The following is a 13,070-nucleotide window of genomic DNA, read 5'->3' on the forward strand; positions in this document are numbered from 1 at the left end:
TTTCGCATATCTGTCCATCTAGTCATTTTATTCTGAAAATAGCAATTAGATCAAGTCCTTCTGTTTATGTATTAATATTCTTAAGCTGAACTGCAACATAAATTTTTAATTAAAAAAAAAAAAAAAAACCCTGCCTATGCAGCAACTGAACTGTGCAAAGGTGTGTGTGAACCAACCGAAAGAAAGAAACAAGAAGCAAACACGGAGATAAAAAGGACAGGAATTAAAAAAAAAAAAAAAAAAAAAAAAAAAAAAAACAAAGCAGAAGGATATTTCACATTGTTTCAGGAAGGAACTACACAATTATTTTATCCCCAAAGGAATGACAGTTCTTAACAAAATAAATAAAATGAAAGATTTCTTATAGACTTTTAACCTGTAGATGGAGACTACAAAGTTGGCCAGTAATAACAAACAGTTCATGCAACTATGTCATTAAGAAAGGAATGCAATATTGCATTACAAGGGGAACTTGGTAAGTTGAATCCACCTCCTCTTCATTGACTCAATGTGACCAGCCATCTCCTGTATGCATTGGCATACCTGGCTTGCTCTGCATTCCGACAAGTAGATAATACTTGATCAATGAACCTGTGTTCCATCTCTAGGCCTAGGGAGTCTGAAGCTGGGGTCCGCTTCAGGCGCTTGGTTTCCTGGGAATAGCCTTGCTTGCTAGATTCATTTAGTCCATCCACTTCCATTGCCTGAGATTCTTGGGGGCTTGTTGGAATGAGGTGCAAGTCATTCAAAGTCCCCCCAGGGCAGTCTGCAGGTGACAGGTGAGTCAAGCTGTGAGGAAACCTACCACTTAAGCGATGTTGAAGGTAGAAAACATGTCGCCTATGATGGTGGAGGGTAGAGAAAAACATCACACAGTCAAGTTTTACAGGTGAACAAAGTTGATAATTTCAAAATACACAGTATTTAGTTTATGCCTATTTCATATCAGAGCTTTCTGGGAAAAGGAGAAAAACAACTAAAATCTCTGGGTTTTCAGCCCTAGCTTACTGGTTTGTGAGGAAGAATATTACTCTAAAGGCATTTCAACATTCATTGACATGACAATGACTTTGTAGCTGTTATTCTCTGATAACAAATGTGAGTTGAAAAGTAAAAGCTCAATATTTGCTATAAATTATTATATAAAACAAAATAAAAGACTTAGAAGTAATTCAGAACTAAGATGTGATAACAGTTCCTCTGGATTAGAGGTATAGTTCATGACCTATAGGTCTTTAAAAAAAAAAAAGTTACATTTCTTTGAAATTCTCACAAAATGTACTTTGATCATATTTACTTCCGTCCCTGCCTTCTTCCCCCTAGTCCTTTTAAAAGACACTTTTTTTTGTTTTGTCTTTTTGAGACAGGATCTCCCTGTAGTCCCAGCTGACCTGAACTCACTATGTTGACCAGGCTGGCCCTGAACTCACAGTGATCCGCCTGCCTCTGTCTCCTGAGTGCTGGGACTAAAGGCGTGCACCACCATGCCCGGCTAAAAGACACTTTTGATTACATTTATCTAATACGTTTTTGTGTGTGAGCATGCCACAGCACACATGTTGACGGTCAGAGGACAGCTTGCATAAGCTGGTTTTCTTTCGACCATGTGGGCTCTGAGGATTGAACTTAGGTCATCAAATTTGACATCAAGTGCCTTTTACTCACTGAGCCATCTTGATGACTCCTAGTTTTTTTGAGACAGGGTCTCCCTATAGCCCCAGCTGACCTGAAACTCACTATGTAGACCAGGCTGGCCTCAAACTCACAGAGATTGGCCAGCCTTTGTGCCACCATGCCCAGCTCTTATTCTAATTTTTAAAAAGACAAGCCAGGTGTGGTGGTGCACACCTTTAGTCCCAGCACTTGGGAGGCAAAGGCTGGTGGATCTCTGTGAGTTTGAGGCCAGGCTGGTTTACACAGTGAGTTTCAAGTCAGCTGGGGCTACAGGGAGACCCTAGCTCAAAAAAAAAAAAGAAAAAAAAAAAATAGAAAAGACATCTGCAGTAGCCGGTCTTGTTACCTAATAATAACTAATAACATAAACTAAACATTCCTCTAAAATCCACCACCATAGTCTTACATATTGGTATGTGGTGGATATGTACTGAGCTCTGACCAGTGCACATTAAGAGACAGAATTCAGGGCTGGGTTCCAGGCCACCTGGGGCTACAGGGAGCCCCTGTCTCAAAAAGATAAAAAAAAAGAGACAGAATTCCTGTTTTCCGTCTAAGAGCAGGTAGCACTTGGAATTGCTTATTAAGAATGAAAATTGCTTTGCACAATCTCCCAATTCTTAGTTTAAGAGGAGCACACATCTGCTGTACTAAACATGGCAACTTCATATAGATTCCAAGTTGTTCTATCTCATCATTCATACAAGCCACTCTTAAGTCCTTAAAAGACAGTCTTGGTCCTTTTTTCCGCATCTTCTAGAGTTGACAGGGGAATGTACAAACTGCCTATTTATGGAGGGCAAAACTTAAAGGACAGGTAGGGTTCTAATGGTAATGAGTCAGCAGTAGAAAGCTGGTTGGTATACTATATCTCAGAAAAAACAAATCCCAACTTTTTTCCTTCCTTCTCATTCCCTAACACCAATTTTAACCTTCACACAAACAGAAGCTTTATTCTGTTAATTTAGCTCTCTCTCAAACACACTCATCATTTAACATAATCTCTAAAGTCTTGCTATTATTATGATGAAATACAAAATAGCAACATACCCTTTAACACCGAAACAACCTGAAGTTCCATCTTTCTTAAAAATGTGGAATAAAATATCTTGTTTTGAAGAGAAAAAGACAGCTGTCTACTCATGAAAGTGCTAAAAAGTAAAGATTGCCTTCTGCCTTCTGAATATGCTCAGCATAAATCAGTGGCTAGGAGACTGTCTCAAAGAGCCCACAAGGAAGACTGAAGGGTGGGTGGGGGACTTCAGCAACAAGAAATATACAGAATTTGCTGGGTGTGGTGGGCATATGCCTTTAGTCACAGCATTTGGGAGGCAGGAGCACACTGATCTCTGTGATTGAGGCCAACCTGGTTTACAAAGCGAGGGAGACGCTGTCTCAAAAACAACAGTAAATAAAAACAAGAAATACAAAATTTTACAATGCCTATCTCCTGCCTAGCACAGGTAAGTCTTTTGTAAACAAATTGAATTCTGTGGCTTGAAGCAGAAATTTGTCTTTATAAAGATGGTGATGGCCCCAGACAGAGGAAGATCCAAATTAAACAAAGCAAAATGTTAATTTACCTGACTTCATTCCAGTATGTAATTTACCATGTCAAATGCACTCAAAACTCTGGATAATATCTAACTTTTTTATTTGTTTTGATAAACAAAATATCAAAGAATTATTATACTTAAAGTTGATTTGCAGACCATCTGAGTAGAAAAAAAATATAAAGGTTATCATGTTCCATGTTCTAGTGAATACTCTCAATTCTGACTGCATCAAAGTGATCTGGTAAGTGTTTGCTTTTCTTTGAAAAGATGGCAGCATGTCATCCCAGATATGCTAATTATCAGGATCTCCAAAAAGAGTCATAAAACATTTTTATGTTTTATTCTGTTTTGGTTTTATTCTATTTTGGAAGCAACACAGGTTATTCTGTTGTGTAGTTAAGGCTGACCCTAAACCTCATATTAATAATGGTAATGATGACGATATAGTAAACAAAAGCCCTTTCTCAGTCAGGTAAAGCTCCACAATAAGGTGATTGTTTTTACCTAAACAAGCAGTAATCAGATAACAACCCCTCTGCAGCTCTCATAAGGACACAGCCAGTTTCACACAGGAAATGGACTTTCCCTTCTCTTACCTATGACACCAAAGGGTTTCATGGCCTGGATAGGAATCAATAAGATCTGTGCAGAATTCCACTTCTTTTTCCAGAAGATGGGTGAGATTTACCCTCGGTTCCTCTACTGAATCTGTTGCCTCTTCATCTTTTGGCTTACTTCTCAAAGAGTTTTGCTCCAATACAGAACTGTCCACTGCAGTTTGGCTGATCAAAGATTTTAACAAAAACTGGCGGTAGTGAAATCCGCTGTGGTCTGAAATGTGCATGGATGCCCACTGTTTAGTAGAAGATAGTTCATCAAGAAGAATCTTGTAGGAAGAAAAAGGGGAGTGAGAAGAGGCATTTATAAAGGCTTTTCTTTCTCTATTAACACCTGTGCTTTCTTTGATTCATATTCCAATCTCTTGTGTACAACGTCCAGCACAATGCTGTCACTTGGTAGAGGCTGAATATACGCTAGTTTCCCTTTTATTTTATAAACTAGTAGAGGTTAAACTTCTCTTTTTAAAATTAAGAACTTGTCTTTCTTTACCTCAACTAATCACATTGTGACTGGCAATCATAGAGAAAATCTGAATTACAAATTAATGAATATTAGAATATTTACTTACAAGTAATACTATAGTAAAATGAAAAACAGGACATAAACCAGAGGCTACTTTGATTTTCTTACATTTTATATTTTATTACATCCAATCTGTATGAATATGCATTATAGTTTCAATAATAGACTCAAAGTAACTGCTTTTCACAATAAATGTCAAAAAGGCAGAGACCATATCTGCTTGTTCATTACTTAATTCTAAGAGGTAAGCACAATCCATAGTATAAGAATAGATTTTCCAAGACTTCACAATTTTCACTGCCTCAACAGATAAAATTCACCTCTAAATTGTTAAATAATTGTATTACCAGTATTACAAATTAATGAATTTCAAATGTAAAGCACACACTTTTAGTAGCATTTGTGGGAAAAAAAAATGTTTGGTACTGTTTGGACAGCTGGCAAACATAAATGTTCATGAGTAACAGGCATTATGAAAAGCCTAACATGCTCCATCCGAGGACTTTGTGTTTTGAAGCAGGGCCTCACTCTGTAGCTCAGACTTTCTGAACTCACTAGTCTCACATCAGACATCAGCAGTCATCTTTCTGCTTCAGCCTCCCAAATGTTGGGATTGCAGGTGTGAGCTACCACACCTGGCTTCCATTGGAAGATTTTCAGCAGCTAAGGAAAAGACCACACACTTATGAGCAGAGAATCATATAAACACCACAATGCCTACAGCACCTTTACTTAGCTTGTCAAAGGCCCCAAGCACAGGGCTTTTCCTGTACCAGGATCCTCTTTCCACTCCTCACATACTCCTTCCACAGAAGAAATCTTTCCTTCCTTTGAATCTCCATAGTACTTCTATTTGTATGTTCTGTTTGTTGAGACAGAGAGCAACAATGTAGACCAGGTTGGCCTCAAATGCAGATCCTTCTGCCTCTGCCTCCCAACTGCTGGGACTAAAGGAGGGATTAAAAGTGTATACCAACACTCCTGGTTGTACTTGTATGTTTTTACATAAAAAACTTTTTGCATGTGTCTTCATTATCATTAATTCTAAGGATGCTTTATTTTTAATATCACAACAAGGTTATTTACCCACTCCTAGGTGATGTTTCCATTCTTTTATGTTTAGTAGCATCAGAGTGGATATGTAAATATTTTATAATTTTTTTTTTACTTCCAGTCAGAATGGATAAATTATATCATTCAAATGTTTTACATATCTTCTTTTTACTTTATTTTTATTTTACTGGTTTTGAGGCATGGTCTGGGATGTAGTCCAGGCTTGCCTAGAACTCATAATCCTGCTGCCTGAGGCTCCCCAGGGTTGGGATCCCTTAAATTCTAATGAGTTAACTCATTTGCTATCTGAAAAAACTAATTTTAAGTTTATTAAAATTTTTTTTAAAAAAAGAATTACCCTACAGGCCATTTAGGTACACTATAGTTTTTTAGTTTTGATATGGCTTCCTAATGTGGACTGAAAAAAAAAAATACTGTAGTTATTTAAATAGAATATATATAACATGAAAAACCAGAGGCAGGTGGATCCCAAGAACTTGGTGGCCAGCCAGTCTGACAAAAAATAAAAGTTTCTGGTCAGTGAGCGACCCTATTTCAAAGCAATAAGGCAGAAAGTGATAGTGGAGAACAATGGAGAGCCTGCTCTGGCCTCTGTGTGTGCACACAAGCATGTACACCAGCACACCCATGTGTATACAATACACACATGTGTAAGAGTGAAAAGCAGTTGAGGAAGACCCTGAAATTGACCTCTGGTCTCCACACACGTGCACAAAAAAGTACAATCTTAAGGCTTTTTAAAGAGAAAACGACTACATTCTTTTCTATATGATGTGCAAAGATGTATATTAAACAAAGAAGAGGCTTCACCAAGAATTTCTGGGCAGTTTCTTATTTTAGGACTTTTTCTTACAAGAATTAAAGGGTACATAGGCACAGATTCAAAAACAAAAGACGCAATTACTTTTAAGTGATTTGTTTTGTTTTTTGAGACAGGGTCTCCCTATTGCCCCAGCCCACCTGGAACTCACTATGTAGACCAGGCTGACTTCAATCGCACAAAGATCTGCCCGCCTCTGCCTCCTGAGTGGTAGGATTAAAGGTGAGTGCCACCACACCGGCTTTACTTTTACGTGATCTTAATGACATCATATAAAGAAATGGCTAAAATGTAAGGGACTGACAAAATGGAAGACATTTTATAATATACCTTAAATCTCCTTATTCTTTTACAAAGTCTGTATTAAAAATATGAGTAAATTAGCTATATAAAAACTATAGAAATAGTTCTATGAAAGAGGGATAACAGGTTTAAAACTTAACACTGAAAACATACATGCTACTAGTCTTATTTATAGTTTAAAAATAAGTTGCTTTCCTGATAAAAGTGATAAAAATGATCACCCTAGAAAATACTGACAGTACTATTCTCTCAAAGTAGATCACTAAGTGCCAAATGCTAAGGAGGAGCAAACGGGAAGTGAATTCTCATGCACATAGAAGGGATTTCTGAAAGCGGGGAGGTATGAAAAGGTATGAAATTAGCAGCGATGCCTACATAACTCTGAATATACTGAAAAATATGGAGTTATTTTTCAGCTTCAGAACTTGGTTACAAAGTTCATTAGAAAAGATAAGCTTCAAAAACACCTAAGAAGTTGTTTCTAAAAATAAAACACTATGCCATTAGATATTTAAATGTTAACATAGAGTAATTAAAAAGATGATACTCTTTCAAAAAGTCTCGGTAATGATTAACTATACATAAAGTCCATAAATAAAACCCAGTAAGTAATTGTGCACAGATTTTATTAACAGTGAATATAACATTTTACATAGACAAAAGACTCTATGCTCAATTTGTGATGACTGGTAAAAATTGACTCCTAGTGATCACAAGGAGATTAAAAAAAAAGCCCAGACATATCACTTACCATTGTACTGGACACAGACCGAATAAAAAGCACAGGAGCTGAGCACCAGCACTCACTTCTCTTTCCTGACTGGCTCAGTGTGACCAGACACCGCAGGCTCTTGCAGCCATTCTTTCTCAGCCAAGAAGGAAGGATCCCCTCAAACTGTAAGCCAAATAAATAAATCCCTCCTCCCTCAAGTTGCTTCTTGTCAGGTATTTGGTCACAGTAACAAGAAAAGTAACTAATACAATACTGTTAAGGTATTAAATATTCTGCAACATGAGCTCTAACTATTGTGTATCATTTTATCCTAAAGCTATGCTATTTAACAATTCCCTTATTTGATTTTACTCACATATGAGTAACATTCTCACACATAAAACTAGGTACTTATCTAATTACTCATTTAGGAGAAATTTTAGGAGTATACTTGCTGGAACAAAGAGAACAACTTTCTAAAATTCATGGTATGTACTGTAAAGTGCCCTCTTGAAAGGCTGTACAATTTATTTTCCTATTGGAAGTACAACTAACGCGTATTTCCAAAGCTTATGAATATTTAAACTTAAGTAATCTATTAATAATAGCTGAAAAATGATTGTTTCCTTAGTATCAAAGCTAAGTTATTTTTATGTTTGCTTTCCCTTTATTGTTATTTCTTTATGAATAAGCTATTTCACCTAATTCTCTTAATTTATGAATTACCTAATTAGTAAGTCATTATTTTTCTTATGGGCTTATTAGAGATATTTATAAAGAGATATTAAATCTCCATTTATAATGATGCTATAAACATTTTTCTCAATGTATAGTATTAAAATTGAATTTTCTTTTTTCCGGGTTTATTGAAGTATAATTGATAAGAACTGTATATACTCATAAATTGTAATTATTCCCATGTGTACATTGTAAAATTATCAAAATCAAGCTAATTAACATAGCCATCACCTCACATAGCTACTTATCATCATCAACATTATTTTTGTGTGTGAGACATTACAGATCTAGTCCCTTAGCAAATTTTAGCTCTATATAAGGCACTATTAGCTATGGTCACTAAGCTGTATGACAGCTTCAGCACTTACTCAAACTGTGACCCTGGGACCAGCAACGCCCGTTCCTGCCCCCAACTTTTCCAATATCATTATACTCTTTGCTTCTAATGACTTCAACATTTTTAGATTCCACATACAAGTGAGATCCTGCAATACTTACCTGGCTTATCTCACCTAAGGAGTGGCATTTTTTTCTAAAAAGTCAATTTTCACCAGTCATTACAAATTGAGCAAAGACTCTTGTCTATATGAAGTGTCATATTCACCATTAATGAAATCTGTGCACAATTATGTACTGGGATTTCTTTCTGGGCTTTATATATAGTTTTAATCATTACTGAGACTATTTTTGAAAACAGTATCATCTTTTTAATTACTCTATATTAACATTTAAATATCTAATGCCATAATATTTTTTAAAAACAATTTCTTAGGTGTTTTTGAAGCTTTTCTTTTCTAATTAACTTTGTAATCAAGCTCTGAAGCTGAAAAATAACTGCTCTTTTTTTTTTTTTTTTTAAGTATATTCAGGACTCTGTAGGCATCACTGCTACTTTCAACTCTTTTCACCACCCCCCTCAAAAAGCCCCTCATCCCCACAAGGAGTCACTTTGTTTGCTCCTCCTGAGCCTTTAACACTTGAGATCTACTTTGCCCATCTAAACATGCCAGATAAATGGACTCATATAGCTGACTTTGAATTTGGTTGCTTTTAGTCAGCATAATGTTTTGAGGTTCATCTACATTATACAATGCACTAGTGCTTTTCTTCTTTACCATGGCTTTCCTTTTCTCAGATGATACACATTGGAGTTGTTACCAGTTTGGGGCTGTTTTAAGTAGTGTGGCTACAAACATTCTCACACATTTTAGTATAAACATGCTTTCCATTCTCTTGGAGATATATACATGCGTGAAACTGCAAGATCATATAGTAATTCTTTTTCTTTGCGGGAACACAGCATACTGATTTTAACTATACTTCCCCTCCTCCCGTATAGAGTAATTGTACAGGTTTTTCTTTTTCAGGAAATGCTAAACTATCTTCCATAGTAATGGCACCAATTAACATTCCTTCCAGCTGTATGGAAGGTCCCTGTCATTGCTGCAGCCTTCTAGCTGGTATGAAGCCGTGATCCATTCACTTGGCTTTGATTTGCGTTTCTCTTGTTAATGATGTCGATTTTCTTTATCAGACATTTTATCTTTCTTCTGAAATGTCCCCATGTGCTTTTTCAGGTGACATGCTCTATCAGTCTTTAATTGGGCAGTCACAGTAAGTTTCGTTCACCTATGTCTTTCCACTCATACTAAAAAAGTAAGCTTTAAAATTTACATAACTACATGTCATTTAAGTAGAGAAACAAAATAGAAAATCAAAGGTCACGATTCTATGCCAGGGCACTGTTCGTCATTCTCTACCCTTTATTCATCTCTCAAAACTCATTTGCTCACTACTAAAACAAACAAAAAACCATACCACTGTATATGTGCAGATAGTTTGTGGTCTTATCTATCCCTTAGTTTTATGCCAATGACCTACTATAAACATTTTTTCTTTTAATAACATAATAAACTACAATTTTTAGTAGACCCAAACATTCCAATCTGTGAACATAATGCACCAAGTCCCTCACTACTGAAGGGTTAGTCTAATTTTTCAGTTATAAATGCTACTTTTATATATAAAACCTTCATGCTGAATAGCCAGCAGTGGTTGAGTGCTTATTAAGAGACTGTGATAAGTACTTTATGTGGGTTCTCCCATTCGATGTGCGATTACTACTACATCATTCAGTGAGAGTACTATCAAGGATTATCATCTTCATTGTATAGGCAAGGAAACTGCAAGTTAGAGGCTAGGTAATTTTCTTGAGGCTGCACAGCAAATTGGCGGAACACCCAGGACACAGATTAGGTCTGTATGGCCATGGAGTGGTGCCTTTAACCATCATCAGAGTTACTGTACCTCTCACTATTTCTTTAAGATAAATTTCTAGAAATAGAAATATTACAAACTTCACCCACTTTAAAAATATTTATTTTTATGTGTATGAGTGTATTGCCTGCATGAGTGTCAGTGTACCCATGTTGTGCAATGCCCATGGAGGTCAGAAGGAGGAGACGGATCCTTGGAACTGAAGTTACAGATAGTTGTTAGCTGCCATGTGGGTGCTGGGAATCAAACCCGGGTCCTCTGCAGGAGCAGCCAGTGCTCTTAAATGCTGATCCATCTCTCCAGCCCCACAAACTCCATCCACTTTTAAAAGCTAATATGCTAATACCTTGCTCTTTATTAGACTGCGACAACTTTTACAGGGCTTGGTTTCATGCTCTTACCAGTACTGGACACTAGTACTTCAAAACACTTTACAACTGTCTATGTCTGAAATAATGCCAGTTCCTTTACAAGTTCAAAAGAAAATTTTGTTTTTTATTTTGCTGTACTAGTGACCGAATCCAGTGCTCTACCACTGACCTGTACCTCTGACTTATTTATTTCTGTTTTGAGCTAGGGTTTTACTAAGTTGTCCATCTGTATTGGCCTTGAACTTGCCTTCAACTTTCGCTCCTCCAGCCTAGGCTTCTGAGTAGCTGGGGTCACAAGTGTGTGCTGCCATACCCAGCCTTACATGTACTTCCAACTTGGTTTAGACTAGTGGTACTTTTATTATTACTTCTTCTACAGACAGCACAGAACATGATCTGGGTGGGCCCGAATGTTTATAATGCAATTCAGTACATTTTACGGAAATAAAAAAAGTAAGACACTCTAAGTGGCAGAGACCATGGGTGGTGGGGGTGGTGGTGGCGGGAGGGGTGGCGGATGCAAGTCCCCCAAGGACAAGTCAAGAAAGAATGACAACATGTAAACTCAGGAGTAGATCCAGGCAGTTGAGCCAAACCCCACCAATAAGCTGTTATATTTAATGTAAGATGGTTGCAAGTAACCAAGAATTTCATGTTGGTCCTTTGTTTCTAATTGTATCAGAATGCTGCTCTCAAAGGCCCACATAATGGCAGGAAACTTGCCCCAGACATTTCATCTCACTGACCTTTCTTTTTAGTCTCAATTCTCCCCACATGCCCCACCCCTATCATCAGGTTATAGGGCAGAGATGATCAGCAATATAGCATTCTGTATCCATGACAACCTACCAGATTACTTGTGTGCCTCTAGATTCAGCTGCTTCTGATGAGTCTCAGCTGGATGCTGAGCTATTTCTTATACTCCCAACTAGACAATGAGCCCCTCAGACCCTCCAAGGGCTGTGCTATATTCTAACGATTTGCTACCTCAACTAGAGTTCTACCTGGTGGAGAGTTGAGCTCTGTCTTTACTACCACACCCAGGACAGTAGCTAGGAATGAGTACTAAAGGACCTTCGCAGGAATAAGTTGCACTCAGCTGATGAAGCACACTAGCAGCTGATTTCCCCTAACCACTTTACACAGAATTTTTACCACATTAACAAAGCTGATTCTCACAATAATTCCCATAGGCAGACAGTTCAGTTCTTGCTTAAAAAATGCTTAAGTCCATATAAAAAGTTATTTAGACAATTATTTCTCATTGATGATTTGGTTCTGAATCAGAAAGTGCTGTTCAGATCTAAGACTTCAAATCTTGGTCTGCAATACTGTAGTGCCCACCTGTAGCTAAGAGAGACAACCAACTATTGTTCTAAAATGATGGATAAATTTGTTTTCTCCCCCTATCTAGAAGCCTTTGAGAGGGAACTGACACTGATTCTAACCACTCCAACAGGTATAAAAAAATGAAATGTCAAGCTGGGTGTGGTGACCTTTAATCCCAGCACTCAGGAAGCAAAGGCAGGTGGATCTCTGTGAGTTTAAAGCCAGCCTGGTCTACATATTGAGTTTCAGGCCAGCTGGGGCTACAAGGAGACCCTGTCTCAAAGGAGAAAGACCAAATAAGAAGAAATGTCAAAAGCTTACTTTGCATGTATAGTTGGTGGGGGTCAGATATGAACCCAGGTTGAGGTGATTCTAAGCCTCTGCTCTTTCTACTCCTTTAGGCACCTCTCCTCCCTTCATGAACTGAACTGGAAAGGTCTACACTTCCATAACTGTAGCCTTAAAATCCCCTGGAAGTAACAGCTGTATTTGTCCTGGAAGATTCTTGGCTGGGAAACAAGAGGGAGCTGGGAAGGAAGATAAAAGAAGGTGGTAGGGAACAAAATTACAGGATGCTTCTCCATGACTCTAAAAGCACCAACTGGGGCACTCTGACCTTCAATTTGAACTCTTAATTGTCCAAATCCTGGGAAGCTTTCAAAAAAAGAACCATACATTCTCATGGAATTATAATACCATAAAAAGCCAAGGAAAAATGGGATGCTCTCATATAATATATCTCAATAAAAGAAAGAGAAGGGAGGGGAGGGAGATGAGGTTTCAAGAGCCACCTGAGGCTATGGAAAAGTCTTTTATCTGTAGATCCCACCCTCATTCTGATTCAGTAGGCCTGCAGAGAGACCTGGGATTCCTGAGGTAACCTAAAGGCTCTGCCACTTCAGACAATACCTGGGTGACTTTTCTGTCCCAGTTCCTCTCCTTTCCTTTCTGGGGGAGCAAATGATGAAAAGAATGCCAGCTAATTTGGTTAACTGACACATTTCCAGATAATACCAAGAAATAATTCCAATTCTAAAAGGATTAGTGATCTTTGTATTTCCGGGAATAAGCCT

At 37.6% G+C, this 13,070-nt stretch overlaps 1 protein-coding gene across 4 annotated transcripts in view; it reads right to left on the bottom strand.

Annotated features, from left to right (window-relative positions):
- Positions 1-285: 285 nt before the first annotated feature.
- Positions 286-13,070, bottom strand: part of Ptar1 (protein prenyltransferase alpha subunit repeat containing 1) — a 39,718-nt gene continuing 26,933 nt past the window's right edge. For 3 of the 4 annotated variants that reach the window (XM_008842744.3, XM_029568144.1, XM_029568145.1), the window contains 2 exons: positions 3,827-4,116; positions 286-840 (listed from right to left, as the gene is read on the bottom strand). In XM_008842744.3, the coding sequence (XP_008840966.1) occupies positions 498-840; positions 3,827-4,116 (633 nt within the window). In that variant the 3' untranslated portion in view covers positions 286-497. Of the gene's footprint in view, positions 841-3,826; positions 4,117-12,398; positions 12,525-13,070 lie in introns of those variants that run through there. The other variant, XM_029568146.1, reaches the window with a different exon arrangement.

This window comes from Nannospalax galili, unplaced genomic scaffold, assembly GCF_000622305.1.
Source record: "Nannospalax galili isolate Female #2095 unplaced genomic scaffold, S.galili_v1.0 scaffold761, whole genome shotgun sequence".
Classification (NCBI taxonomy): Eukaryota; Metazoa; Chordata; class Mammalia; order Rodentia; family Spalacidae; genus Nannospalax; species Nannospalax galili.